The 27,832-nt window shown below is 39.3% G+C and overlaps 1 protein-coding gene across 1 annotated transcript in view; it reads right to left on the bottom strand.

Moving 5' to 3' along the window:
- Positions 1 to 23,630, bottom strand: part of LOC111219202 (contactin-4-like) — a 55,953-nt gene extending 32,323 nt beyond the window's left edge. Inside the window, exons 1-7 of the mRNA XM_022741815.1 lie at positions 23,609 to 23,630; positions 23,352 to 23,484; positions 20,201 to 20,376; positions 11,419 to 11,514; positions 2,258 to 2,461; positions 1,278 to 1,380; positions 715 to 899 (exon numbers count right to left, since the gene is read on the bottom strand). Of these exons, the coding sequence (XP_022597536.1) occupies positions 715 to 899; positions 1,278 to 1,380; positions 2,258 to 2,461; positions 11,419 to 11,514; positions 20,201 to 20,376; positions 23,352 to 23,484; positions 23,609 to 23,630 (919 nt within the window). The remainder of the gene's footprint in view (positions 1 to 714; positions 900 to 1,277; positions 1,381 to 2,257; positions 2,462 to 11,418; positions 11,515 to 20,200; positions 20,377 to 23,351; positions 23,485 to 23,608) is intronic.
- Positions 23,631 to 27,832: the final 4,202 nt, after the last annotated feature.

Below are 27,832 nucleotides of genomic sequence, written 5' to 3' on the forward strand. Positions count from 1 at the left end.
ATCCCCAGCCTACCTACAGGTACTGTGAGCATTTCATCTTACCCACAGGTGCTGAAAAAACCCTGTATTATCATATCAAAGGCATCCTCCTTCACAGGAAAGAAAAATCTGGATTTGATGATTTCAGTCAAGCACATCCCTACAGGGCCTTGTGGGCAGACATCATCAATGCATAAACTGCAAAATAATGGAGAGAGAAACTATAAAAATCCTTCATCAAGGGCCATTAAAAGCTTTCTCAGAATATGGGCCATAAGTCCAGTGTTGGTGAGGGAAAAATCACCTCTCCCTGAAAGGTGGTATAAATCTGTGTGCACTACTGCCCATGTTAGCCGCTGGCACAATAAAGATCTTGTCAGAAATGAACTACTGGTAATAGGTTAATTTACTACCACATTCCACTATATGATGCCGTTATATATGAGTTCTAATAAAAGCTACAGATTGCATGACAACAAATAAAACTTTTTTGTTAGACTCACACCAAAGCTCCCCTTTGATTCTGCAACATTTTCGATCAGGCCCAGTATTAGTGAACCTTTGAGGCCATGAATCACTGGGTAGAAGATTTGGTAAAAGCCCATAAATGCACATGATATGTTAGGGAGACAACTGACAGGTTGAAAGCATAAGATATTTTCTTGTTCCCTAGACAAGAAGTGTGAAGTAAGTTAAGTTTTAGATCAAAGTCAGCGAAACCATCCTCCTACTCACCATAGAAAGACAGCTTTCCTTTCACCGAGTTTCTTCCTCTGCTGTTTTCAGCTACACACTCATATATCCCTGCATCCTCCTGCTGGAAGTATGGGATCTCTAAAACTCCGCTGGCTTTATTTATGTCCACCTTCCTGCCAAAAGAGGCTCCATCCACTCTTCTCCAACTGATGGTTGGCACTGGGCTAAAGGTATGAAAATATAACACACACATCAAGTGCTGTGAAATGAAAAGTACTCCTCAAGATTGTTTTATCTAGGGATTTAGCTTAGCTGAAGACACATACAGCATATGATAACAATGAAATATTGGAAAACACTGACAAACTATGTCAATGTTTTCCAAATATGTCAATGTTAAATTAATCTGAAACCATGGAGCGTTTCTGCTCTGCATATTCTGGGTACACAGAACAAGAAAAAGTCATTAACATGTGAAATCTGCTGTTCTCTAAATCACTTCACAAGGGTTTCCATGCATTACCACGCAGCTTAAGATTGCTACAGTAAACAACAAATGGCACAGATATGACTCTGGCATAATATTACACAGTGGGACGTACTTTCCGAGTGCAAAACATTCCAGTTTGACAGTTGAGCTCTTAGCGACAGGAACAATTTCAGGGAACTGGACTTCGATTTTTGGCTCGTATTCACCCATCACACCTGGAGTTACAAAGAGAAACATAGAGTTGATGCCACACCAGTCTGAGGGGATTGTTTTCAGTTTAAGGCCTGAAAAGGTCACAAAGAAACAAAATCAAAACAAAGCTTAGGACATGACTGTGTTAGCAAAAAGAAATTATGACTCAGTTTCTTTCAACACTTTGTACTGTGTGGCTTAGGGGGGGAATGTCTGCTTGTGACATTTCTGACCACTGTCGGGCTTGTGATTTCAAATACCAACTATAAATCATACTCTGAGCCTATATTGGTGGTCTACATAGCATCAAACATCTGCCAAGCATAATTACAAGCCTATCTTGTTTCAACATGAAAAGAAAAAAGATGAAATGGTGCAGTAGCTTGTTGCCTCATGAGGTTGACACCAGTCCACTCAGGGTTCTCGTTTTTACAAACTGGTCAGATTCAAAGAAAAAAAACTTTGATGATCCGATCGGCCAGAGTGTTTTACCAAGAGACTCACCACTCTTTTGGGCATACTGGGCGGCAAAAGCATGCAGTCTGCTTACTTTTCAACTCGGAGTAGTGTGTAATTTCGCAAACTATCTATCTTGAACATGCTAAGCAGGCAGTAAACAGTTTCGTTTTGTAAGCCAAGTCACGGACATAAATGAGCAACAGATGATTCCGTTTGCTGGCAACAGTTAACCAGCAGCTGGCAAAATCTATGTTTGCCAGCTAAAACTTTCACCTTTTAAAACTTGTTATCTTGCCAGGCTATAGCTAATTAAAGTCACTACATTTGCAATTTGAAAGTTGCACAGGCTCAAATTTTTTAGTGTAAAAACAAAAAGTAAATCATCATTCTGCCTCTCCTTTGTGCTCTCTGTAGAGTTCAGTAAGGGTGGCACCGTCGTACCGTCAACCCGCAGCACCAGGGGAGTCGGTGGTCCTTGCACACTGCTTTTGGTGACTGTGTTGGTGACTACACAAGTGTAGTTGCCCACATCAGAGGGCTCCACTTTGGCGATGTAGAGGTTGCCTGTCTTCTGGGACACGAATCGCCGAGTGTCCTGGATGACAAACGACGGGTACTCATTGAAGATCCACGTGAAGGTGAGCTCTGTGAACAAAGTCAAGGCATAATGGATGTGAGACATGAGGGATGCAAGTCGAAAAACACACTCTGCATTCATTCATCATCTGTACACATATACAGATAATGTGCGCTTCAACGGAAGTCTCATCACTCCAGTTTGGGTGCATGCCTTTAGGTATAAAACAATTAGTGAATCACACTGGTTGCCTTCCATGATTAAAAACACAATTCATAATTTAATAACAAGAACTCTTACTCACTGTGGAATGGATACCCTTAATATGGTAAATGTGGTAATATGGTTTCACAGGTCGACTTTGTTGTATGATCACGCTGAGAGTTTGAATGACTGGCTTTACAGGGGCATTCAAGTAGATATTTACATGCTCGACTTAAAGGCTGGAGTGGGTTGGTGGTTATATGACTAAGCAGGCGCTCAGACCAATAACGGACCCTGTGTTGAGACAGCGGAGAAGCCTGCGCTGGTGGGGGCATGCTGCCTCAGGTACCGCTGAGACGAGAAATACAATACAAGGATCCCAGTTTGAAATATAGATCTGTGGCTCTGAAGGTTTATCAAAAACACACCAAAACACTGCACAGCTGTTTATAAAAAATATGAGACAGGACTTTAAAAGAGGAAAGACTCGAAATGATCATCAGACTCTATTTACCAGGAATGTGTGCTTGCATGTATCTAACTGGCCGCCACAGCACCTTGCCAAATTAGGCTGTGTTGCATTTTGGCAAAATTTGCTGAAAAAACACCATTTGCCTTTCTTGCCAGAGTCCTCTGCATTAAGATCAAATAAGTGAGTAATTGTATTATCATTGTATTTCATCTCATTGTTCGTTATTTTATCCATTCTCATACCTCTTCTTGGGATTTATTTCTTAATAAGACTGTATTTAAAAATACAGAGACAGAGATTGTACATAAAAAAATAACAACAAGCATCTCCCTTTGTGGCTGTCGTGCAGCAGCAGAGGACCTTAAATCAACCCTGAAGCTGCATCTCCTGCATAAAAAAACTGTATAATGCCCAATAAAACCAATGTATCACAGCTCATGTTATTCAGTATGATAACACCAAGTCTACTATTCATCATCCATGATAACAAGTTTCTGTGAAAGACTCCCAGTACTATCAACCAAATGGAGTGCAGTCAGAGAAGCTTTGCACTAACAATCAGCAGCATTATAAAAACGAATGATGGTGTTTTGACATATTGACACAAGGATAGATTGCTTTGGACCATATTGCATCCCTGTCCCAAAAGCAATCTTGGCCGTTGGTAAAAACTTGTCTAAGCGATGACTCGGCACTACAGTACAGGGAATAATTGAGACGTGAGTTGGACACTCATCTACTGACTCAGTATTCTTCACTTCTACTCTTTAGGGGGCTCGAGGACGTGTGGGCTCTGACATATTACTGCAAACCTTGCAAATCATGATGTGACACAGAATCTTCAGGATCTTATGTGAGGATGCTCCTTTTTTTTTTTTTTTTTTTTTACCAAGTACAGCATGGGTGTTTTTATGTTGGTTGGACCTGTAGAGGACAAACTAACCTTGTGATCATCCCAAGAGCACAACACGAGATCGCAACTTGGACCACACAGTGTAATCACACCTGTCCCCTTTTTTGTGCCAACGGTGCCCGTGGTTCCTCCTTTCCAGTGTGTCACATTTTAAATTCGATAATGTTTAGAAACTTTAAAGTAAATGAAATCTTCTAAACACACTCTTTATATGTCTGCTAACAATCAGATGTGCTTCAAAGGGAACGCTTTGACATTTTGAAAAAATACACTTATTCACTTTCTTTCCAAGAGTTAGATGATGAGATCAATACCTCTTTTATGTCTGTACAGTAAATACCAACGACTTAGCTTAGCACAAAGCCTGGAAACAGGGATACATATCTTGTAGTTTGACTTCTTCCAAAGCTAAAGAATCTGCCTAATAAAACCTCTAAAGCTCACTAATTAGCACGCAATATCTTGTTTGTTTAATAAGTAGTGTTTAATACATTTAATCCATATGAAAAAAATCACAATCCAGTTTTACAGGAGGTTGTGTGCCACACTACTTCATAAATGGGAGCAGTCATATCCCTGAGTCTTGTAAGCAGCTTGAGTTGTAATTTTTTCCACTTCAGTCTTTTTAGAGATTAGACAAATGAGACAAAACACATTAATTAGTGAGTTTTAGAGGTGCTGGCATGTGAATTGTTTTGGTCAGAGCCGGTCTAGGTGCGTTTCCAGTCTATATGCTGACACAAATTTACCATCTCCTGGCTGTAGCTTTGTATTTAAAGAACAGATATGAGATCGGCATCAATCTTCTCATCTAATTCCCGACAAGGAAGAGAGTGTGAAAAAAGGTGTATTTCCCAAATTGTAGGCTAATCATTTAATGACTTTCATAGACTGGTTTGAGTCACATAATAAGAGGAGTCGCGTCACCCCCCGCAGTTTCTCCTGCCGTGAACTTGATCCTAGCCTCTGTATCAACCGTGACTTCTTGGCTTGATCCATCCAAACAGCTGTAATATCCTCCTCTCCCCTAAATAATATATCCCAGCTCTCATCCTCACAAGGTTATTCATATTTAATGTCTGTTTATGAAACAATACCTTCTAAAGCTGCAGGGCACGACAAACTGGAACAACAGCAAATAAGAGGTTACTAATTGGTTAGTTAAAGATTCATGGTGAGAAACAGGAAGCAGGAAATAGGAAGTGGAAAGCATCATTGGCTGTACTTGATGAGTTGACTTGAGAGCCTTCTGCGGATGGACGGTAATGGAATAATGCAATCATGAGTGACAGTGAGTGGCAGATTTTCATTGTGGTTCCATTTAGCCCTTGTATAATGAACAGGCAGCATCAATTCCCCCTTAATGATCTGAGAGGAGGAAAGAGAAATGGAACATGACAGGCCAAGGACATATTGAATCCAGAGTGGGTTTTTTGCACAAGTGTGTATTGTATCAAAGAAAAGTATATGCACAACTTGTGTCAAAGTTTGTACTCCCAAGTCTGTTCCCTAGACAGTAACAGCCATTAACCAGGGGTACCTATCTGTATTCATCACACACAACAAGTTCACTCTATGAAATGGCTTAGGTCACGCACATGGGAGAAATGCCTGCGAGCTATATGTGTTGTTACTAGCCAGCGAGCAGCCCCTGTTTTGGGGTAGATGCACTGGATGGAGAGAACAAGAGATTTCAGCCTTGAGTAAATCTAAAAGGCCTGTTTCCATTAGTGAAAGGAGGTCAGATGCATTAGGTCCTGGGCGAACCACAGTCATTCAGACCCTCTCAGAGCAAAAGACAACACATACCGACATCTGATGCAAATACAGTACGGCGCAGTGAAGGAATGCTGCTGGAACTCCTCTTGGATACTTGACAATATTTTGGTCATTCTTTAAGTGCAACTTCAACCTGCCTTACAGTTTTAGAGCATCCTGGGCCGCACCAAACTACTTCCTGCTGCCTGTCTTGAGGGTTTTCAGGCATCGTTAAAATGAAATAATGGCTTCCTGAATCATGCATGGGATATTGAAATCCTTTAAAGGGGAGATGAGGCAGATCCTTGTCTAAGGCTGCATTGTGCTGATCATGAATTGTGTCCTGTCACCCTTTATGGGAGCATGTTTCTCACTTTTCCAACACTGTCTATTTAAATGCCAGTCAGGATTTTCTTTTTTTTCAAACGTGCAACAATACAGTCATAGTGCTGTAAATATAATACAGAACCCCATTATTTATCTTTGCACATTAATGTATTTGTCACACCTTCCTAATGTATTCATATAATTCCCATTTGACAAGATCTTTCAAGTCTTTTTATACTTGTTTTTCAGTCTTTTTAATCTTTGTCTACAAGTGAAAATATTCTGCAATATTTCTCTGCTAAACCTAATCCAACTTAAAGTCAAATGACATTTATCATAATACATCCACAGCTAGATTTCAAAATCTTCTCTTTTAAATGAAGACGGAATTTCGTTATTACTCTTAAAATATCTGGAGACCAGTTCAGCTGCCTATCGATACTTGAACTTCAAAGTATTGCACTGGTTCACACATTGTTTTCTCCTTTTTCTTTCTGCTAGTACATATATCAAATGATTTACTTTTCATCACAGTTTTCTCTTCAGTAGATAAAGCAGTATATCCATTCATATTTGTAGTCAAATGCAGGGCTGAATGAGGACAAGAGAATGTGACTGTATAGTGTGTGGGTGTTTGTCTATGTATAAATGTGTGAGCGTGTAACCAAATCTAGATGGATGCCTCCCAACCATAGCAGATATGGTCAGGCTGGCCTTTCAGCAAAGATGTTAGAAAATTGCACATGAGTCATCGTAAAGCACATCTCAACGTCCTCAGCATCCTCAACATCCTCAACATCTCCATTGATAGGCATAATCTGCAGTGGCAGTTGCTGAAAATATTGTCAGAAAATGGATCATTCCAAACACTGCGCTAGGTCTCAAGAGAACAGATATGATCCATCACAACAAGAAGGAATGAAGGGGCTGCTGGTGTAAACAAAAGCAGTCGGTACGTTACTGGTCGGCCGGACAAAAGCAGACTCCGGCTGTGCATATTTGATATGAGGAAAACAGCAGGGAGGCGAACTGACCCAGTTTGAATGAATTTGAACAAGATTTGCAATTACTCACCCCTCACCCAAATACAATTATTGTTGACAGTTAGAGAGCACTGATAAAACATGTTATCATATCACATGTCTTGCATTATATTTGACTGTGTAATTTGTCTGAACAAAATCTGTATCTGCCTCTTTATTGTACCTCTGTTGCACTTCTTGGTGTCACCAAGTCTATCGCATTGTTTTTAATCATTTCAACAGTATGTTGAACACTATGTTAAAATAACTACACGAAGAAAATGTTGAAAAAAATAATTGCGGCTGTCAGTTGATGGTGCACTGTCACAGATTGTCTCTGGAAAAAAAACAGATGCATACTTTTGATATGCTCATAAAACTGACTTTTAAAACTTATTTTGGCAAAAAAACTTTGGCTTCTTGGTTATTGTTCAGTCAGGAGAGGAATGTCTGTGAGCAAATGTAATGCTGATTTCAGTTTTCCTCAATTATCCAAGTTTGTTATTTAGTTAGTTTGCTGTTGTTTTTTTTATTGTGAATTTACAGTTGTACTTTGACACACTGTGTAAATAAAACGTAATAAAAAAGATAATGTAAGAAGAATAAAATAAGCCTGCCTCCTACTACCTTCCCAGTCCCCCTGGAGAGGCTTCCTCACAGTGTCCTTAAATGAATGGCCCAACATTTATATACTTTACTTTATAAGACTGAAAAGTCGGAGGAGAACTGTAGCTAATCGAGTAATGGAACAAGCAGGAAATGCAAATGTTACCCATTGTGCATAAACATAAATCTGCACAACAGTTATCAAATCTAAAATCATAATACAATATTTACATCTAATGAGAGGAGGCATTCACTCTAATGGCAATGTGAGACAATGTGGCATTAAAAGTATTATGTTTGTGTTCTCACTGCATCTTAGATAATGAAATAATGATGGGCCTACAGATTTAATGTTGGTGTGGATGTAGTTCTCATTCCTCTGTAAGAGCAGGTAGAGGCTTTGTATCAGACTGGATGTGACAGATATGGGCCAGGTGCAATGTAACAGTGTAGGTTACTGACAGCAACCCCTCCAGGACTCTAGTCCAAAATCATCAGTGTCATGTCAGAGGGTACTCCAAAGGGAGTTTGGAGCCTCAATAAAAAGAACCAAGTTTTTGTAACAAATGACAGACAAGATGAACATGAATTATTGAATAGAATTATTGAATAAATCTATTAACATTTCCCTGAAGATCAGAACATCAAGACCCAGATATCATATCTCCAATGACTTAGTCAAATTTTTACCCAAACACAGTGTGCCACATCTTGGTAAACATTTGTGATTTTGTCAAATATGCAAGATCACAGTTACAACAAAGCAGCTGAAGTTCTTGAACACAGTCCAGCATCAGACGCATGGGGAATATCCTGAGTCTTATGAATATTAGTTTATATAGAAAGAGATTACATTTTTGTCCTAATTTAAACAAAATGGTGTCCTCAAATCCCCTTACTGCATGAGAGTACAAAGAGTATAGACACCCGGGTGGTTTAACCATCTGTTAGTTAAAAGGTAAAACAACACATTTCATCAGTGATGAAAGAAAAAGAATAACAGAGAGGATTCACATGATTAGGAAGTGAGTTACAAAGGTTTTTAAATGACACACACACTGTCAGGTTTCTCACAGGGGTGAAACTCCCACCTGCTGTTCATGTAAATAAATTGTTATGACACTATGAGCCTTATGAACTCTGGACAAGGTCATTTCCTTTCCAGAGCCAAGCGGCAACACTCCTGAATAATGCTTGAGGAATTTTTTTTTGAAAATGTGAGAATAAGTAGGTGCCTTAAGTCAAAACCTTCCTCGTCCTTGTTCCTCTATGTAATACAAAATCTGTCAATCTGTCACTTTTGGATTTTTCTCTCGTATCTGTCGGGTAACACCCTGCTGTACTGGAGCTATGCTGTATATGTTTGTCTGGCACATCTTGATAATATTAGTACTTAAATCAGATTAAATCACATTTTAATTTATATGCCTCACTTTGCCAAAAATATTTGGATTGTTCTCAATAGGAAAAAAACGAAATTAACAAATTAATCATTTGCTCTCAATAAAAATGGTTACCACCTGTAAATATTGATGATTTGTGCACCAGTACCTCCACCATGCATGACTGACTAACTAACTAACTAAACAATGCTGAAACAACAATATATACAGCATTTAAATTGCTTATAACATACAGTGCGTAACCACAGTATACATAAATGCAATGACTTACAACGACTTCAGTATTCATTAAACATGTAAACAATCCATACTGTTTTCTTCACTCAAAGGTGATTTAAAGGTGACTCATTAAACTACATCAATACATTTCCAAGTGAATAAATAATGGCTGTTTACTCTATCGCACCTCCTCCTCCTCTTCTCTGACGAGCTTACAAACAAATCACCCACAAGAATTTGGCAAATGTAATCTATCCAAGGAGAGGTCAGTCAATGTCAACTCAATTCTGTGCCCATCGCTAAAAAGATGGCCAACCCAAAAGGTTGTCCAGGGAGTGCTACATGCTTTGTCAATGCTCTTACATAAAGGAAGCAATCTTCCTCTTCCAAATTGTAAACATTAGCCTGGTGCATGCAGGATTGCCTTCACAGCAGAGAATACATTATGATTCTAGAAAGAAACTCGACACAAATTTTGCAGACGGGACATCATCCTGACTAAACTGGTGTTTTTTTTTTCTTGGGAATAATGAATAAACTATTGAATTTAAATGGCTGTGCCCAGATTTTTCAAAATATTTTTGGACACTGTCATGACACTGCTACTACAGCCAAACACTCCTGACAATGCTGCTGTTTTGTTTTTAGCTGGCTAGAATGTGTTTTGGCATTTGGACACCTTTCACCAGGGGATGTGTCTTAAAAAAAAAAAAAGGCTGCCTACGAGGCTGCCAAACGTAAGCATATGGCTCATTGTTCCAGCTTTTCTTGTCAACACAAGGTGAGATGTCAAATTATAACGCATACAGAACAAAGCACTACAAATTTAGGCCTACTATTAGGTTTGCAAGTGACTGTGTGATAAAAACACTTCATACTATTCTCATTGCAGCAGCTAAAAATAACATGGTTTCACATAAAGCAAATTAATTAGTTGACTAAGTTCACTCAAAATGACACGTAACACTGGTTTGTGCTCAGTATGTGAATACATATACATATAACATCCAGCAGCCAAAGCTTTAGCTAAGTACACATTTTTCAGTTTGTTAGCTGATTCTCAGTGACATTCTGTAAAACTATTTAACAATAAAGTTGCTTCACTTGTTTTCATATGACATAAAATTGGATTAGAATGATTAGTTTCAGGTGTGCCATTAGTGAGACTGAGAAAAAAGGCCAAAATCACATCACACATGAACATTTTTACTATCATGTTAAATGTGTAAACTCTTACACATTACATGAGGTAAAACCAATACCTAACTATTTTAGTAACTACTCAGCTAGTTTTTAAATTCAAATTGCTTGCAATCATTAATATGGGACATGGAACTCAGCAAAATTATAACACAATATGATCAAATCATAATGAAATTATTCCACCAAAAGTTGATAAGAATAAGAATGAGAATAAGAATAACCATTATCATCATCACAGCTTTTGTAATCCTCAGACCTTATTTTATTCCCTGGTTCTACATTCAATACAAGTGAATAGTTACAGTAAAAACACTTTCACTAAACTCTTTAAAAGGGATCTTTAAAAAATAATGACAGTATTTTACGACGGAGGATTACTTTCTGTCTTGCTGGCTGACAGAGCAAAAGCCAATCTTCAGACCCCTGTGTAGAGGTTAATAGCACTGGATGCTAACTCCCATTGATAATGTCGTGGAAGCAAAGGGCTGATGTGAAGCAAACAAAGCACCTTCAGAGAGAAGCTCCATTACTCAGCCTGGCAGGGCCCCAGCCACAGACAGCCTCTCCAGTCTGCATGCCAAAGTTTTTCCTCGCCCCCATTGAAAATCAGGCTCACAGGCCAGAATGTCCCAAAGTAAAAATGACTCACTCCACTGATCTCAACAACACAAACAAACAGCCAGGAGATCTGAGGGGGAGAGCACAAACATGACTTCCACTTTGTCCAGATAAACACGGAGCAGATGAGGAATGAGAGAAGTCATACCACACTATGTCCACATTTCTGTATAAAACCGATAGTGACTCTTCACTGATACTGAGTGTTTGTTGAGCTGCAGCACAAACGACGGACTGGTACAGAATAAAATTTATGCCTTCACATAAGAAAAAAACCTACCTCCAGAGTGGGGCGGCGGGCCACACAGTAAGACCACTCCTTGACCTTCTCGAACCCTCACTGGACTTCTTCTCTGCGTCTTGAAGTTCTCCAAGTCTGTTTACCACAACACAAAAGCAATAAAGCGAAAACAATCAATTCATTCTGAAGCCATAAGCACACAGGAAGCAAACAGGACCTGCCGCGCTGTTTACGCTGAGATAAAAATGCACTACAAGTCATATCTGTGGTTACTCAATAATTTCATATCTAGTTGGAGCACAGCTACTGACCAGCGTTTAACAGCGAGACATGATGCAGAACTTTTGCATATTTTATTGAAACATTCATGCTATGTTTGCATAAATGCAGACATGGTGCTGTAAAGTCCTGAACACTTCTGACTGGAGCAGAAAGCAATTCCTCAAGTATAAGTCACACATGAGTGAATTTAATTGGAACGGCGTATTGTTATCACTTTCCATGTTTCATCCACTGCACATAGACCAGCAACAATTAAATGACTAAGACTGAAACATCATTTGTATGGAGACCGATTACTTGTTGACAACCTGCTGAGAGAAGGCACATAGAGACGGCAATCCTTGAACACTCTGGCTTTTCACGCCTGCTGTGGCTCTCTGAGCATATTTGGCTGCAGGCAGTGCAGCCAAATATGCGGCTGCCATATAATGACATAATCAAGACTGAATTCAAAAACAGAGAGAAAGAATGCAAAACTGACACACCAACTGCTGTACAAGCACAGCAGGATGACCCTCTGCATAATAAATAAAGTACATGATCTTTGCAGACCTTGTGAGTAATGGAAAATTACATCCAGCAGAACAGTGTTACATTATCACGATTGAAAGCAGCATTTTTTTTCTTTGGTTATGATTAAGTGTAAAGTCCTTGTATGATTTCACAAATTAATTAGTTCTTTTTCATATTCGGTGCAGACAGATTGAGTGGATGCTTCAGTGGCCAATTCTAAATCTGTGGCTAATTCATGGGTGAAGCAAAATAACATACAGCCTGTCTGTGCATGATCAGAATCTATAGATCCCTCGAGAGCTAATGAAGCTCCTCAGTAAATGTGAGAAATCTATTAATTTACTGTTATCTCTTTTTATGTTGTGTATTCCTGAAAGGAGGCTACAGTTAGTCACTATCGGATGTAAGTGATGAGATGGGCCAGAGCTAGCTGGTTAGCATGCTAACCTCAGTGAAAGAAAAGATGTGAGAGACAAGAGTTAACATTAGCATCATAATGAATGAAGTTTGATCCTGAACTCACAGCATTTCCATGCTATGTAGCAATAGCGAAATATATAGCTCCAAAAGATTAAAAACAAGAGAAATGTCCCTGTGAGCCATGGCAGTGTGACAGTGAGCCGGCAGGAACAACACCAGGACCCTGACTCGGAGGCAGCTGAAAAGAATTTAGCCATCATTATTTTGATTATTTACACCTCTTGTGTTTCCTTTTGTTACGTGTCAAAAGGGCTTATAGCTGTTCTTCATTCAGAACTACAAGTGTCTGGGGACCATAAATGTCTGCACCAAATTTCACAGCAATCCGTCCAATAGTTCTTTAAATATTTACAAAGTGATGAACTGACAGACCGAGCAACATTGCCATCCCTTGAGCCGTGCCGCTAGTACAGCTAAAAACAAGTCTCTTCTGAAGTCGCTTCATTTTTTCCACCTGCCTCAACATACAGTACTGGCTTAGTGAGCAGAATAACCAGGTATCTGATAACGTATTAAACTATAGCTGCTCTGGCAGGGCCACTACCTGCTGAGTCAGATGGTACATTCCAGTTACTGCAGTGGCAAGGATTTTGAATGGTTTGATGCTGTGAATTGTTTGGTTTCACTTAATATTCTGCACACTTTTGTCATCCAAAGGGGCCATCCATAGTTTCAGGCTCACTGCAGAAAATATTTGGCCTACTGTTGAACAACGAACCATTTTGTGTGTATAGTACGAATGAATGACAGAAAATAGGTCTGCACATGCCTGAATACTTCCCTGTCTCTTTAACATCTTCAGAGTCTGTCCTTGGCATGGCTCTAGTAGTCTGCTTCCTGGTTCATGGTTTTCCAACAACTGGATAACTCTGATGAAAAGGATTGGCCTTTTCAATACAGCTTTTTTTCCTCCTTAAAAAAAAACTGTACACAGGGCAGCATTTTTCCAGATAGTGACAGTTTTTGGTCAGTTTGGACAGTTTTGCTTGTTGTCTACTTCATCATATTAGGATAGCCAGGTAGGACCTTTTCTACAGATATCGTGTTTGAGAAAAAAATACCTGAAATTTATATTGGACTTAAAAATGGGCAGAATATGGTGGATAGCTGAAAAACTTTTTTCAGATATTCAGATATTTTTTTAAACTACTATCTTATCTAGATATTTTTTTAAACTACTATCTTATCTATCTATCTCTCTCTCTCTCTCTCTCTCTCTCTCTCTCTCTCTCTCTCTCTATATATATATATATATATACATATATATGTATGGATGGTATATATTTTGAACTGCAAAACTATTTCCTATCACATGCATAGGGTATCACACTTTGTTTTAAAATCATATAAACTGAGTATATCATTTAATCAACTGTTTACCAACTGCATGGGTGAACGAGGGTCTCAGCTCTGAATCACTACAAAACAACTGTGAAGCAGCTTATGTGAGACATCTGCCCTACATAAGTGTCTGCGTATGGGGTTGCCTAAGAGTGCACAAGCAGTGTCTGAAAAACAGTATATCAAATCAAAATTTTAATGGAGGGCCAGACATCCCTTCCTAATTGGGTGTTTTTGTCCCCATACCCTTTCTCTCAGCAGGTACTATACACAACATACAGGATCAAATTTGACTCTTTTCTACCAAACCAGGCTCACACATTAGAAAATATCAGAGTTGCTCAACTCACACCGAAAGAGAAGCCCTCCTGATCAATATTCCTTTGGAGTATGGTGGGGCGTAAATGAGCTAGACACACTAAAAGCCAACAATGCCTGACAACCCAAGCTGTTCTGCACCCTGTGGATCATCTTATCAAGCCTATCATGGCTCTGCACTTCCATGTGCTTCTCCATGGCTGGGTTCAGGCTATTTTGAGTGTTTTCAGATCCATGAAATTGGATGTGAATTTGCATTTTTGGGCTTGCTTCTCCAATGTGACCCATTGTATTGAATGAGTGGCGATTGCTGAAAAGGAAGAATTGAAGCCATACTGTTGAAGTGTGAGCTCGAGGACAATTTGTGATGTCATTACTTTTGTCACCTAGCCATTGTACAAAAGGAATAAAGACTTTTAAAAACTTTCTTTATTTGAAGTTCTCTGGCTATGGTTCATTTGCCTCCATTAAGCTTCTGTCTTTTAATGAAACAAGACTAGGTCAAAACCTAGTACACGGCTCGACCACGTCGTAGGCTATTTGCTTTCTGCCTAGTGTCAGCCGGTTTCAGCCCTTTATCTATTTGCTTCTCTCCCGAACTGCTGCTCTGCACTGTTAAAACCCTGATTTCATAAGTGCGACATTGTCTGACAAAATCACCGTACATATAAGTTAAAGATAACGGCTGTTCTGTGATTTACTCGTACAATGATCTCTCAGAGAGAATGGTAGAAGCTCATTCACGTCAGCTGCCGTGCAGTCAGTAATTCACGATCATAGGCCTGGCCCTGCTGTTGCGTCCAGACAAAAGGCTGGTTCTGATGTCAGCTGACCAGTTGCAGAAGGTTTGAATAGAATATATTTGTATAAACTTCTAACATTTAGGATTTTATGCCCCAAAAAAAAAAAAATAATGATAATAAATAAATAATATTAGATCTGACAGAAAATAGAACAGTGGTATAAATTGCAATTAACATCTGATAAATGGCGGATGGTGTCTCCATCACTACCTTCAATACCACGCAAAGTAAACTTTGTTACTTTATAGTTGAGTCTGGCAGGTATTTGGTCATTAGTTTTAATGTAATTTGTGATTAACTTCAGTGTTGAAGAAGTATAACTTTTAACCAGCTGGTAGCTCCAGATTAAATGCCTGGGTGTTATCAAATCGTATCAATCCAAAGTCATTAGGATTCATTCTCTTGGGATCATGAATGTCTGCAGCAAATGTTATGCGAATTCATCCAAGAGTTATAGACAAAAGTGTTGGTCGGCAGGCCGACTAACAATGCCATCCCGTGAGGAATGAATAAAAAGAAACTACACAAAAAGACTGAAAGGTCATAAAGGCTTTAGTGGAGGTTTCAAAAGATCCTTTCTCTTTTCTCACCATACCAAAGCCATGTCTTTTTTAGAGCTTCATAGTTGAAACAGCCATGGCTGTTGATTGCTGAGTTAGTCACCTCCCACCAGTCATAGTCAAACAGCAGAGGGAAGAGCCTTGTAATCAGTTTTGAAAGGATGACATTCACAGATTTTTTTTCTTCACCCCCCCATGCTATCATTCTTAAGCTTTTTCACCTATTTACTTTTTCTGAATTACTTAAAAAGGTGTGTTTAAAAGTGCATTTTAATCCATCCAAAACTAAAGGTTGTTGTGTTTTAAGGAGATTCTGAATGTCACTACTGAATTAACTTATACTTGCACTCATGACAACTTCAATTCTTAGAATAACTTGCCTTCTTGTCTGACCACTAAACCTCCATATTTCCATATTTCCATAAAACAGCTTTCTTGCGTCACCACCAGATTTATGTTTCTACTCTTCTTGATTGTTTATTTTGTTTGTTTGTCTTTTAATCATATATACCTTATATCCTTTAATGCAGCTGCTTTTATGTGTGATTGTCTTTTCATGCCTTCCCCATGTACCTGAAAGCCGTTTTTGCTCCTCGGTAATTATGATTATTATTATGAGTAATACCTTTTGTGTGGGAGTAACAGTGAAGTGCCTAGAGGAAATCTACACGAACCCTCAAAAGTTTGAGAAAAATGATTATGATGTGTGGCTATTTTGGAAAGCATGAATCTACTTTTTACAGTTATAGTTTACAGCCAGCCATTTTTTTCACGCAATACCTGTCAATACTCTTACCATGTAGTATGTAGTCTTTTGTTGGATACTTGCTTGGAGCGAATGTGATTGTACAGGAGGGTTTTTTCAACACTATTTAAAATATTGTAAACATAAAATACTGACTAAATACTGAGTTTCAAAAAGGTATCAGTGAAGTGCAAGTTACCAAAAAACTGCAATAAACATGTTATGAAGGTAAAAAATATAAATGAATAACTGCACTGAACATTACTGATAGATGAAGAAAAACCTTCATCTGCTCTCATCTTTGTCTGCCTCTCTTCTTCCCTCCCCTCCCCTCTCCTCTCCTCTGTTCTCGGAGAAGCATCATGCAGTGAACCCCTAACAGTGAGTGACACATGACATTTGAGGAGTGATAAACATCAAAGGGGCCTAATTCTTACAGAGCGCTACTGCTGGAGTCTCCTGTCAATTACAACACTGTTGCAAAGTGTAGCATTCAAAAAAATGCCCACTACTCTCCACCCTAAAAGATGATTTGAAACCGAGATGGAGCACTTAGCAACACAGTGTTGATGAGAAATATTATTGTCCCTTCCTCAGATGCTCTCCAGCTCAAAACAGACTTAATTTTCACCTGAGGCAACAGCAATGAATAAAGAGTACAGGGCTAATGGAAATGAGAGAAGAAGAAAAAAACAAGATATAGAAATCTTGCAAAGTAATTATACAGATAAGGCAGTTAGGTTAGACTGGAGCCAGTAAGGGAAAAAATGCAAATGAAGTGCAATTACAGGATTGAATTTGATAGGAGAAATCATGAGCGCCAAGATACAAGGGAGTCGCATCCTGCATTTCTTTTATAAATACAACGATTTCACCCTTCATTAAACACTGTGTTACCATTGTGGCTCTATAAGCAGCACAGTGTCTAGGCTGTAGCATGTTCTCCAGGACAGGCATCCAATACACTTTGCTTATATTGCACGCCTTGCAATCTGTTGTATAATGTTGCATCTTGCATCAGTGAAAATCCTTTCACTTACACCAAAAATATCCCTTGGAGATTAGGAAACTCAATCTGGTTTGATAACCAAATAGATTATTCCTTCCCACACTCCCAGCAGGCGAGCAGAACCTTTTAAACATTTAAGTCTGTATTGTCAACAGGATCAACAACCTTTATACTTTTAGAGGTTTAAGCTCCTAACAGATGGTAGAAACTGTTATATCATCCATCTTTCAGAGGATTAAAAATGTAGGCTATCTTGACTCTTATGTGTGCACTACACATTCATGCAATTCATGCATGCACAAAGTTAATGTTATGGGACAGCATCAATTAGCACAAATCTAAGACATTGATCTTCAGTCTTTCATCAATAAATTGCCAAACATAGCTTACATTGTTAAAGAGGGTACAATAGTGTTTTTAATAATAGAATGCCATAATAGCTGTTCTAAAAGTGTTGGTTTTAGGCTTCCAGACCTGATAAGATTACAAGCTGGACATTATTGTAGATCCTATTCTCTTTATTAATGTCCTTTACCTGCGTTTTTGTCTCAACGAGTTATTACAAGCCAGAGACAGGCACAATCCCCATGGTGTTTGAAAGAGCATATTGAGCTACTCTCAGTCAGACGCTGTTACAAATGACATGATACTGACTCATAACAGGCTGCTCCTCCAATGAATTATTCCCTTGACCTGAGACCTACTCAATCACACAGCAGACTTAATTAAGTTAAACCAAGAGCAATAAATAAGATGTATGGCACATCAGCACTGATGCTTGTCCTCGTCCGTTGACAAAAGCAGCAGGTTCCAGGTCAGGCCCAGGCGATGGATGAGACCAATAACAGTGACATACAGTACCAGTCAGGACTCAAAAACTGGTAGGAAATGTGGATATGATCAACAGCCTGCTAGAAACTCAGGACGCAGATTTGCCCTATATGCTGAAGATTCAATGCTGCTTTATGACAAAGAAGCACCAAACAATACTGAGATGGATACCTCTGGTGCTCTCTCTGCCAAGGATCATCTCTGCGTCTGCTATGGCAGAGAAACAGACATCAGAATTTAATCAAGCTGCACCGTCTGTTCACAGATATAAGGGCTGTCACTTGATATGGGCTGCCCATCAAGAGTGGAGGCCTCAAGTTCACCTTGCCATCAGAGATGCCTTAGACTCTGGTCTTATAAAATGTGATGGATGAAGGCTGTAAAGCATCAACTATATGGGGGTCTGTCAAGGCCCACCACACAATCACACACTCTTTATCACAGGGATGTGAGAAATTTAGAACCACCAGGTAGAGTAAACACCAGCAGTGGAGTTTTAACCAGGGTTAAAGGATAAAAAGATACCAAGATATTAATATGACTGGTTAATCTGTGTTTTCTCTTTAATAACCTTAAAGAGGCTATGTATAGGAATCAGCAAACAGTCAAATTCATACTCCAAATAAAAAGGGGGTATGAATCAAGGAAATTCACTCTTTTCTCCTCCCACCTCCCCTTCCTCAGTGCCATAGTCGGACTGGCTCATAGTCGGACTGGCATACGATGAGTTGCCACATTGATGGGCCGGTAGACATTCAAAGCGTTAATAAAGTTTTCACCGTCCCTCTATGTGTCTGTCATTCAGGGTGCACATGAGAGCATGCTGCACGCATGTACTGGGACTGGGCTCACTAGCCAAACACAACGAATTTTCAACCCTCACACATCAGGCAGTTGTTTACATGTTGACATCCTGCATGGATTGGGGAATAATGTTTTCCACACAGGTTTACCTTGAAATCTCATTATATAACTGGTGGGTTGTTCTAATTGGTTATTGTCTGACCACAACAATGTCACACCCAGTTTGTCCAGTCGAAGACACAGGGAAGATGTAGTGGTGGCAGGAATAGAGGACGAACCACTAGAAGTTAAGGAACACGAGAGAGAGGAAGAGCAGCTGCAGCACCAGCATCATGTCGGGCTGAGGGCAGACTGGACACTACAGTGACTCACTATCACCTCTTGAGGTACAAGGTACAAATTAACCCATTACAAGACAGGACAGGCAGGGGCTAGCTGGTTAGCATGATAACTTCAGTAGATATCACTGCAACTGAATATATTGACGTATTTGATATATCGTCAAAACTGTTATTTCTTCACATTCGGTTGATATTCTCAGTTAATTTTCTACGGTTTTAAAATGAAATACTTATGGGGGCTCATACCATTAGGGCTCAGTCCTGCCCGCAGGCGCCACAGGTTTTAATGGGACACGTGGCATGTTGCTTTCAGTGCAACCACAATGTCTGATGCTCAATGAAACTTTTACTTTCTAAGGCAAACAAAGACTGAACTGAATTCAAAAGAAATGAACTTCAACTGAGGTTAACTAAACTTAACTGAGGTGATATAATATAACTGAAGATGAATGCCGAATTTAAGAGTTTTATTTTTTCACTGAATTGAATTAAAACAGAGTTATAACTAATAAACATAGAATTATTCTGAAATAAAAAACAGTATACTGCAGTTTACACTCCTATAACATTTCGTACTCACAATGAACAATTAAAAAAAGGATCATAATCGATACAGCAAAACCAGAGATTTCTTCATCAGTCAGCTTACCAGACCTCTGGTCACCTCACTTCTTTGTAACGCCTCACTCTCAGATCTTTTTCATTTTCAAATTTGTAGCTTTCAGTCCCTGCTTACGCTGACTCAAGTGACATCACTTGAGGTGATTTTTACCATAAACATAGCATGAACTTACATGCAATGTGCAGACTGGCCTCTCTGCTGACGATGGTGCCAAAGGAGTTTGATGCCAGGCACTGATAGATGCCAACATCTTCCTCTTTATTCAGATGGCTGATGTGTAAGTTTCCTCCCATGAGAGAGTAACGTGACCCTGGTCTGGGCAGGATGAAAGACTCATTTAGCTTCCACCTGTGAATGCAAGCACATGACACACAACAAAAAACCTTAATAGAAAGTTTAGGTGCGCTGTTTTTTGTCATGGGTATGACAAAATACAGGAACAGATGGATGTTGATACAAAAACACTCAGATTCATCACATGGAGTTCACATGGAGTGAGATAGAGACTGCCCAGTAGCCTGAACTATAGCTTACCAGACCTTATTCTGGCTAAAGCAGGCATTAACAGAGATGACACAGTCTGAAGTGTGCTGCAGCAAAAACTAAAATGAATACAACTGAAATGAGAGGCAATCAGCAACAGACATTTCACAACACTGTTTTATTTCTATTCAGGCTTTTATTCACAATGCACAAATCCAATTCTGTAGATTCCTCTGACATTTCCTTTTTTCTTTTCAGTCTGTTTGTCCGTCAACCTCAACCCCATGAGGGCGGCCCTTTCCACAAGAATCAAAATCCTCCCCTCCAATCATAGTGTTTATCACATGGGAGGACCAACAACCAGCACTGCTCAAACAAAATGGCTACATGCAACACACAGAATACTGCTGCCTGATTAAACCCCTTGTTTAGAGTAAGACAGCAGTCCAACAAGTGTGTATGTGAAAGAGAGAGAGAGACTAGCAAGATGAAATTGCCAGCAATCAACTTTTAACTGTACAAGATATTTGTGTGGCTGGGATCTGGGAGGCGTATTGTTGTTCTCTTTGCATAATTAAAGCTCATGTTTCAAGAAAACCTGCTGAGCTGATGATGTCAGTTCAACCAAATTCAGCATGTGACCGTAACCGCCTAAATAGTTACTTAAGACTACAAGGTTCCGTTTCTACTAACTGTGAACAGTAAAAGGTTTATAATACGACATACAAAAAGGATTAAACTCCTCCATTTTGTTTAGCAGAAAACTTTCTAAATGTATTCAGATACATTTAATCAATTTAGCATTGTTTGTCGGTATTACACTCAGGCAAAGTTAGTGTGCAAATAACACTTTCATTCACAAACCAAATCACAGTCACAGGGAAAGAAAATGAGAAAATAAGGGCATAAACACAGACTGACAGGAAAAGTGACACTTGCAAAAGGAGACTCTCAAGAAATAGCTTTTCATCAAGGAAATGAGCCACAATTAGGTGATTGTTAGCTCCTTGCTCTTAATTAGATTTTCACAGCTCTCTGAGAAAAAGGAAGCTTGAGGTTTCTATTGCACCTCTCTTCCTCTTTCTTCTATGGGAAATATTCAGAGAAAGGGAGCGGGAGGCAGGGTTGAAGAAGGAAGGGGATGGGGGGGACATATGCAGCGGAGTGGTGCTCAACAGCAGATTGGCTGATTAGATTGATTTAGTGATTCGGTGTTGCAGCTGGAACTGGTCCAACAGCTCCAGATGAGACAAATCAAGGGGCCATGGTGACAACTTGGAGTGGGAGCTCTATGTGGCAGTGATCGTTGGGTAGTCTTGGACAAATTAATTTGTCCTTGGCGCCCCTGAAATAGACCTGCCAACATTCACAGCAGTGAAGAGCCACTCAGCATATGGTGTCCTGCTGCTGAACCTCACAAGGACCCAGAACCCTTTCAAAACTCATTTCCAACACTGGCACAAGTGACCTCTGCTACAAAAGGAAATTGTCAAGTCGATGACAGCACTATGATGTCAGCTGAATGAACCAACATCACAGCAATATGTCCATCTGAATATCAGTCCCATCATTAGAAGTGATAAAAGAATGATATCATAACAGCTTGTGATCAATCTGAAAATCACTTCTTAATGTGGTATATAAACTGCCACAGTTGGTGGCACTTGCTGTAATTAAAGAGCTAATTAGAGCAAAATTTGATTTGATATGGAGCTGTGCACACTCTCAGAACTTGAACTCAAAAGGGCAAAAAAACTTGCAGATTTGAACTCATGAATTGGTTTTCCTTTGAAAAACTAGGTCTATCTAGACAGTGAAATAGTGACTGATTGCTTAATAAGTATCCCTGCCGATCCAAGTGATAAGATCTTGTACATTCATTTCAATTTGTGCCCATTAGGCATAACACCAAGGATCTTCAAGCTACATTAACGGCTGCATATGCTGATGTTATGAGAGATCGTTTCAACCTATTACACATTAAATGCTTGGCTTTGCAATTTGCATTTAATTACACTGACAGAAGTACAACAGCTATGTGGCCCCATTTGATGGATTATGAATAAACAGCGTATGTGCTTGATGCACTTTAAAGCAAATCATTGTTTGTCATTTTTTTTCATTTGTCATCATTTTAGCAGCAGAAGAACTAGGCATCAATTTGTTTCTAACACAGTCCCTGGAGGACCGCTCAACCACACGGCCCGTGTGCTGAACAAGAACAGCCGCTGTTTTTCTGTACCTAGGTCAATCAAGTGATTTTTATCGTGTAATGATAACCTCCAAATCAGATGGGTTTGTGCAGTCTTTGGCAGTGATTCTGTATATTAAACATTAACTGTAGCAGGCCTGAAGCAGAGCTATAGAACGAGATCTTCTCCCATCACGGCGTTTCTGGTATGTGAAATAGACTCCACTAGAGCCTTTTTTTCTTCACTCAATCTCTGTCATGATAGCAGCCAAGTCTGGGTGTGTGATTCTCTTGGGTTACTTGATCTTTTCTATGGCCACTGACACAGATGACAGGAAACTCTGAAAGTGAATTCTACCGCAGATCCATGTTCATCTGACAATGTGAATATACGATAAGACCAGCAACTATGGCCAATTAATTCATCATTCTCAAATTAACCATGACTGACAGTAAAGCTAAACACTGTAGGCAGCGAGCAGCAATGAGCCATAAGGTCGACAAATCCCCAGTTTTCCCAAGGCAATAAATCCAAGTCTCACTTGGTTTTTAGTGCAAATGTTGCACTTGAAAGCTCCGGGGTGTTGCCTGAAGGTTCTGCGTAACAAAAACTGAACAGTGTGCATAAAGGTATGCCTCCAAGTGTTACCTGTAGAAGGGCGGTGGGTGTCCCTGTGCCTCACAGCTAAACACCACCTCTCTGCGATTCTCACCAGGCTGAAGGGGAAACACCACACTGCCAGGTTGTTTGGTGAACACGGGCCTCAGCAGGACTCCACTTCCTGTGTCGGGAACCAAAAAAAAAAAACTACATCAGCTTTGATGTCCTGGTGAACCTGAAAACCATGTTTAACATTTACAGGGAGCAAGTGGGAAACAGGGCTGCACAAGAGAGGGTTGACTCACTGTATATATCTCTGTTTGGCATAGATCCGCATTTTTCATATTAGTCGTAAAAAAAAAAATTTGCTAGATCCCTGAGGTACTGCATAATCAGCTGGTAACCTTCATAAAACTTTAATGCAAACATCTGAATGTACAGACTTGTCAGAGGCCACCGCACTTCAGCACAATTTCATATAAACCCTTCAAACTTATCACCGACTTCCCAAGGGATGTCATCCCGTAAGAAACCTGAAACAACAAATTTTGAGAGTAATACGGTCTCATTTTAAATCAGCCCTCATTTGAACCATCAAAATGGTGCCCTTGAGAAATAGACAAAGAAAAAAGCCTATAATTTTCAGAGCAATTTTCCAAATATTGAGAAAGGGGTTGTTTTGTATTTTTGTGTCTTGTGCTCTTTCAACACAGTTTGGTTTTTTGTTCCGCGGAAGTGGAACAAAAAATAGCTTTTATTTCAAATATCATCCAAACTACCCATTATTACTTATAATGCAATCTTGCCATGATACAACAAATCACAGGTGCTGCCTGAAGATTGCTTTGAATTGCACTTTTCCAGTGTAATTCATTGTGCACATATGCGTAGTAGACACTGACTATTGTTATCATTATTATCACTATCATTATCATAATTATTCATCATGTGGTGTTCTGCAAGGACGAAAAACTTGTAAATATACAATACATACAGCACAGCACATATATTTGTACAATAGCTCTAAATTCCCTGAGTGATATTACAGCATTGTTGATTCATTGTTTTTGTAAGAACAAAGACACAGACAACAGCATGTTGTGCAGGCAAAACCCACAGTGACCCATGGGGTAGTCAACACTCCACTGGAATAAACATTTCTTTCTGTGATGGAAGGGGAATTCATTTGGATTTGTCAGAATATATTTGCATTTCTGTAATGGTACAGAAGTGGGAAGATTCTATAGGCAGGGTAACTAATTTGTATGAGAGACAGGTAGCGTTTTCAAGTCCCTGAAGCCCAGGGAGTACAGGTTTATTCTCAAGACTCAAAATAACTCTCTGAGAGGGTGGGAATGTTTGACAAGGGACCTTGTACACTGATTGTTCCTCTCCACAAGGATAAACCTCTCAGAAAGTTACACAGAATAAAAGGGCTCCTAATTATAATCTTTGTTAGATGAAGCGTGTCCTTCGCTGCAGCGTTGAGAGATGATTGATTACCAGAAGACACTTCTTGTACAGCACATATTCAAACACAAATCCTCACACTTGTTGTACACAAACTTGCCAGGATGATAAAGCGTGCAGTAAACATGATTTGAATTGCGTTGCCGTATTAAATTGATGAATGATTTCTGTTATCAAGTAACAAACATTTATATTCAGCATATTTTTTGAAAAATGCTTAAATTGGGGTTATTCAGCTGGCAGCCCTGAAACCCTATCCAGCCTTTTAGTTATTAATTAGCACTTTGACTCGCAGCAATTCAGAAATCAGAAAGAAATGACAAAGCATTGGATTAAAATTAATTAAGTAATGTATACATACTTTATATATACATACAGTATGTATATACATTCATCCAATATTAACTTGTGTAATTCTGCATAAACACAACAGCAAAAAAAAATGTAAAAACCTTTTGCTTGAACGCACTGCAAGTCAGTGTTTCTATACTGTTAAATAGTATTATTATTAATTACGTAGCCCGTGATGTAAAAAAACTGTCGGTGCTACTAAAAACAATTCCAGACAATGTAGTTAAGGCTTTAACATTCATTCACATGTTTGAAGGAGTTGTATTGTTTATTTTACTGATGTTACCCTGCGACAGAACAACTTGCATTACCCCGCCTGCAAACACCCTAAACGCACTGAGCCATGCCTGTCAGTACGGTTTTACATAGCCTTGGTGTGTATTGCACTCTTACTCAATCCCTAAGTGGACTGCAGTACACAAACATAACTCAATATTCAATTAATGGGAAATTAATCAACATAGATATTTGGTTGCAGCCTGTACTCTCGATTATGGCAGTGCTGAAGTGACCTGATCTTTGGCAGCACCATGGCAACTGTTATTATTATGGTGAGTGAGTGTCAGGATAATGAGAAGGGATTGAGCTCCGCGGGCTGTGCCTGGGGGCTCAGTTCAAACTGATGCAAACTCTCTGAAACTCTTTCGTTGCCCTAACGGGAATGAATGTAAGATGTGGTAGGGAAAGCGGAATAATTTTTCTGGTTTGCTTTCTGGTAATCAAACACTGAGGTGCTACACACAAACAGGCCCGCTCCAGAGTGAGCTCCACAGACATTGAGGGATTTATAATTTTTTCCCAGGAAGATCTCATTTTTGGTGGAATACTTATTGGCTTGACCAGGCCATTGGTGCATACAGGAAATATGAGTTATGTAAGTAATGAAAGTTTCAAATTTTTAAATCAACGCTGGCAATTACAGTTGACAGACTGTTACCTATTTTAAGATCATGTCAAAACCAGAATGTCAAAATCTGACTGCAGGTCCACCCCAGAGCACCCCCGAGCACACCGAGTAGAATGATGAAAAAGTGCTCTATCAGAGAGGTGCACTGATCCAGAATCCCAACAGGAAGTTGACTGCACAATGCCGCGTGACAGAGATGGAGGTCATTATGAAAGGATCTTTAAAAAAAAATGCGCCGCCTCCCCTCATATCTGTCACCTGCTGCCAGATGGTGATATGTGCAGCCATTTTCGAAGGCTCCTCAGACAACACAAGACTCAGCATCGAAGCAGAAGTGGAAGGCAGAGGGAGCTGTTTTGGAGGCTGAAATAAAAACTAATCTCAAATTCAATACTAGCTGACAGCAAATGAATTCCTCCAGCTTACCTCAGCATGAATAAACAGGCACATGGGGAGTCGGCTGTGGGGGAGGTATCGGTCGTTTGTGAGGTCCCAAATCCATTCGTTTCAGCTCAGGGTTTTATGCATCAAATAAAAAAAGCCAATCTTGCTTTTTAAAGCATCTTTCCCCTCTGTTCAGGCCGATAAGGTACACCTTTAAGGTCTCTCATTCAGGGGCAGCAAATGCTACTCCAGACCAGAAGGAAGGTTTTGGGGTGCTTCAACCAACATGTAGATTCCAATCACATCTTGTCCAAATGTTTGAAATATCTGTCGTACTTGTTTCTCAAGGTTCTTGAAAAAAAACAAAAAAAACATTGAACTGTACCTACTAAAACAATTAATAATTTATCATTTCACCAGTAAAATAGTGGAGATGGAAAAAATGTGAGTGGACATAGCCACATTCACATGATTCCAGTACTATAGATGTAGAGAGAAAGCATTAGAAACCAATGGAAAGAAACAGAGTCAAATTTATACAATATTTTACCGCTGTGACTATACGCTAGGGTGTACTGTACTGTACAGCAGACTCTCGCTAATTAAACTAATTACAAAGTCAGTGGCACACTCTGTAAAGAGAGGAATGCGGCCAACACATTCCCAACCAATATCCAACTATGTCACACCATTCTCTACTTAATCAAAGCTAGCGCAACTGAAATTCAATAACACCCCTTGTATCAGGAGTATCCAATGCCATGTTCACTGGGGAAACACAGAAATTGATTAGGTCCAACTCCATATGTGGGAAAGGCAAATTAAAGCTATTTTTTTGTTGTTGCTCTCTCTATTGAATGTCTACATAAACCCAGGAACATACTGCTTCTGAGAATGCCATTTGTCATCTAATTGTAGTAATATCCCTTCCTATTCCTCTCCAAGATTGGTTAGAAGGTTATTTGTCACTTACAAGCTGCTGTGCTACACACTAATGGAAACATTCATCATGGTATAAAACTGTACCATAATGTTCCTAACCATAGTAAACTTATATAATTGTGAATTTTGAACATTAGTGGTTTTCATTTTCTAACAAAGCAGAATATGGAGTGAATTCTTGTACATTATCAATATTTCTTACATAATGTCACATGAACCTCATGAATACTGCTAATAAGATGTAAAAAAAAAAAAAAATCAAAAATGTGACATACATTTTTTACACCCTCTAATTAAACTTCTGTATGTGTTAGAGATTAGTGCTGAAAATAAATGTTTGATTCTTCCTTATAAATATAAAAATCTTACGGCAACTAATTACTGTCATGTCTTTGCTGTTATGTAAAATGTTCAGATCAACATAGAGTAATGTTAACAGACTCATAACTTAAGCATCAGGGGACAGTGACACATA

Source organism: Seriola dumerili, unplaced genomic scaffold (assembly GCF_002260705.1).
Source record: "Seriola dumerili isolate Sdu_G_001 unplaced genomic scaffold, Sdu_1.0 BDQW01000056.1, whole genome shotgun sequence".
Classification (NCBI taxonomy): domain Eukaryota; kingdom Metazoa; phylum Chordata; class Actinopteri; order Carangiformes; family Carangidae; genus Seriola; species Seriola dumerili.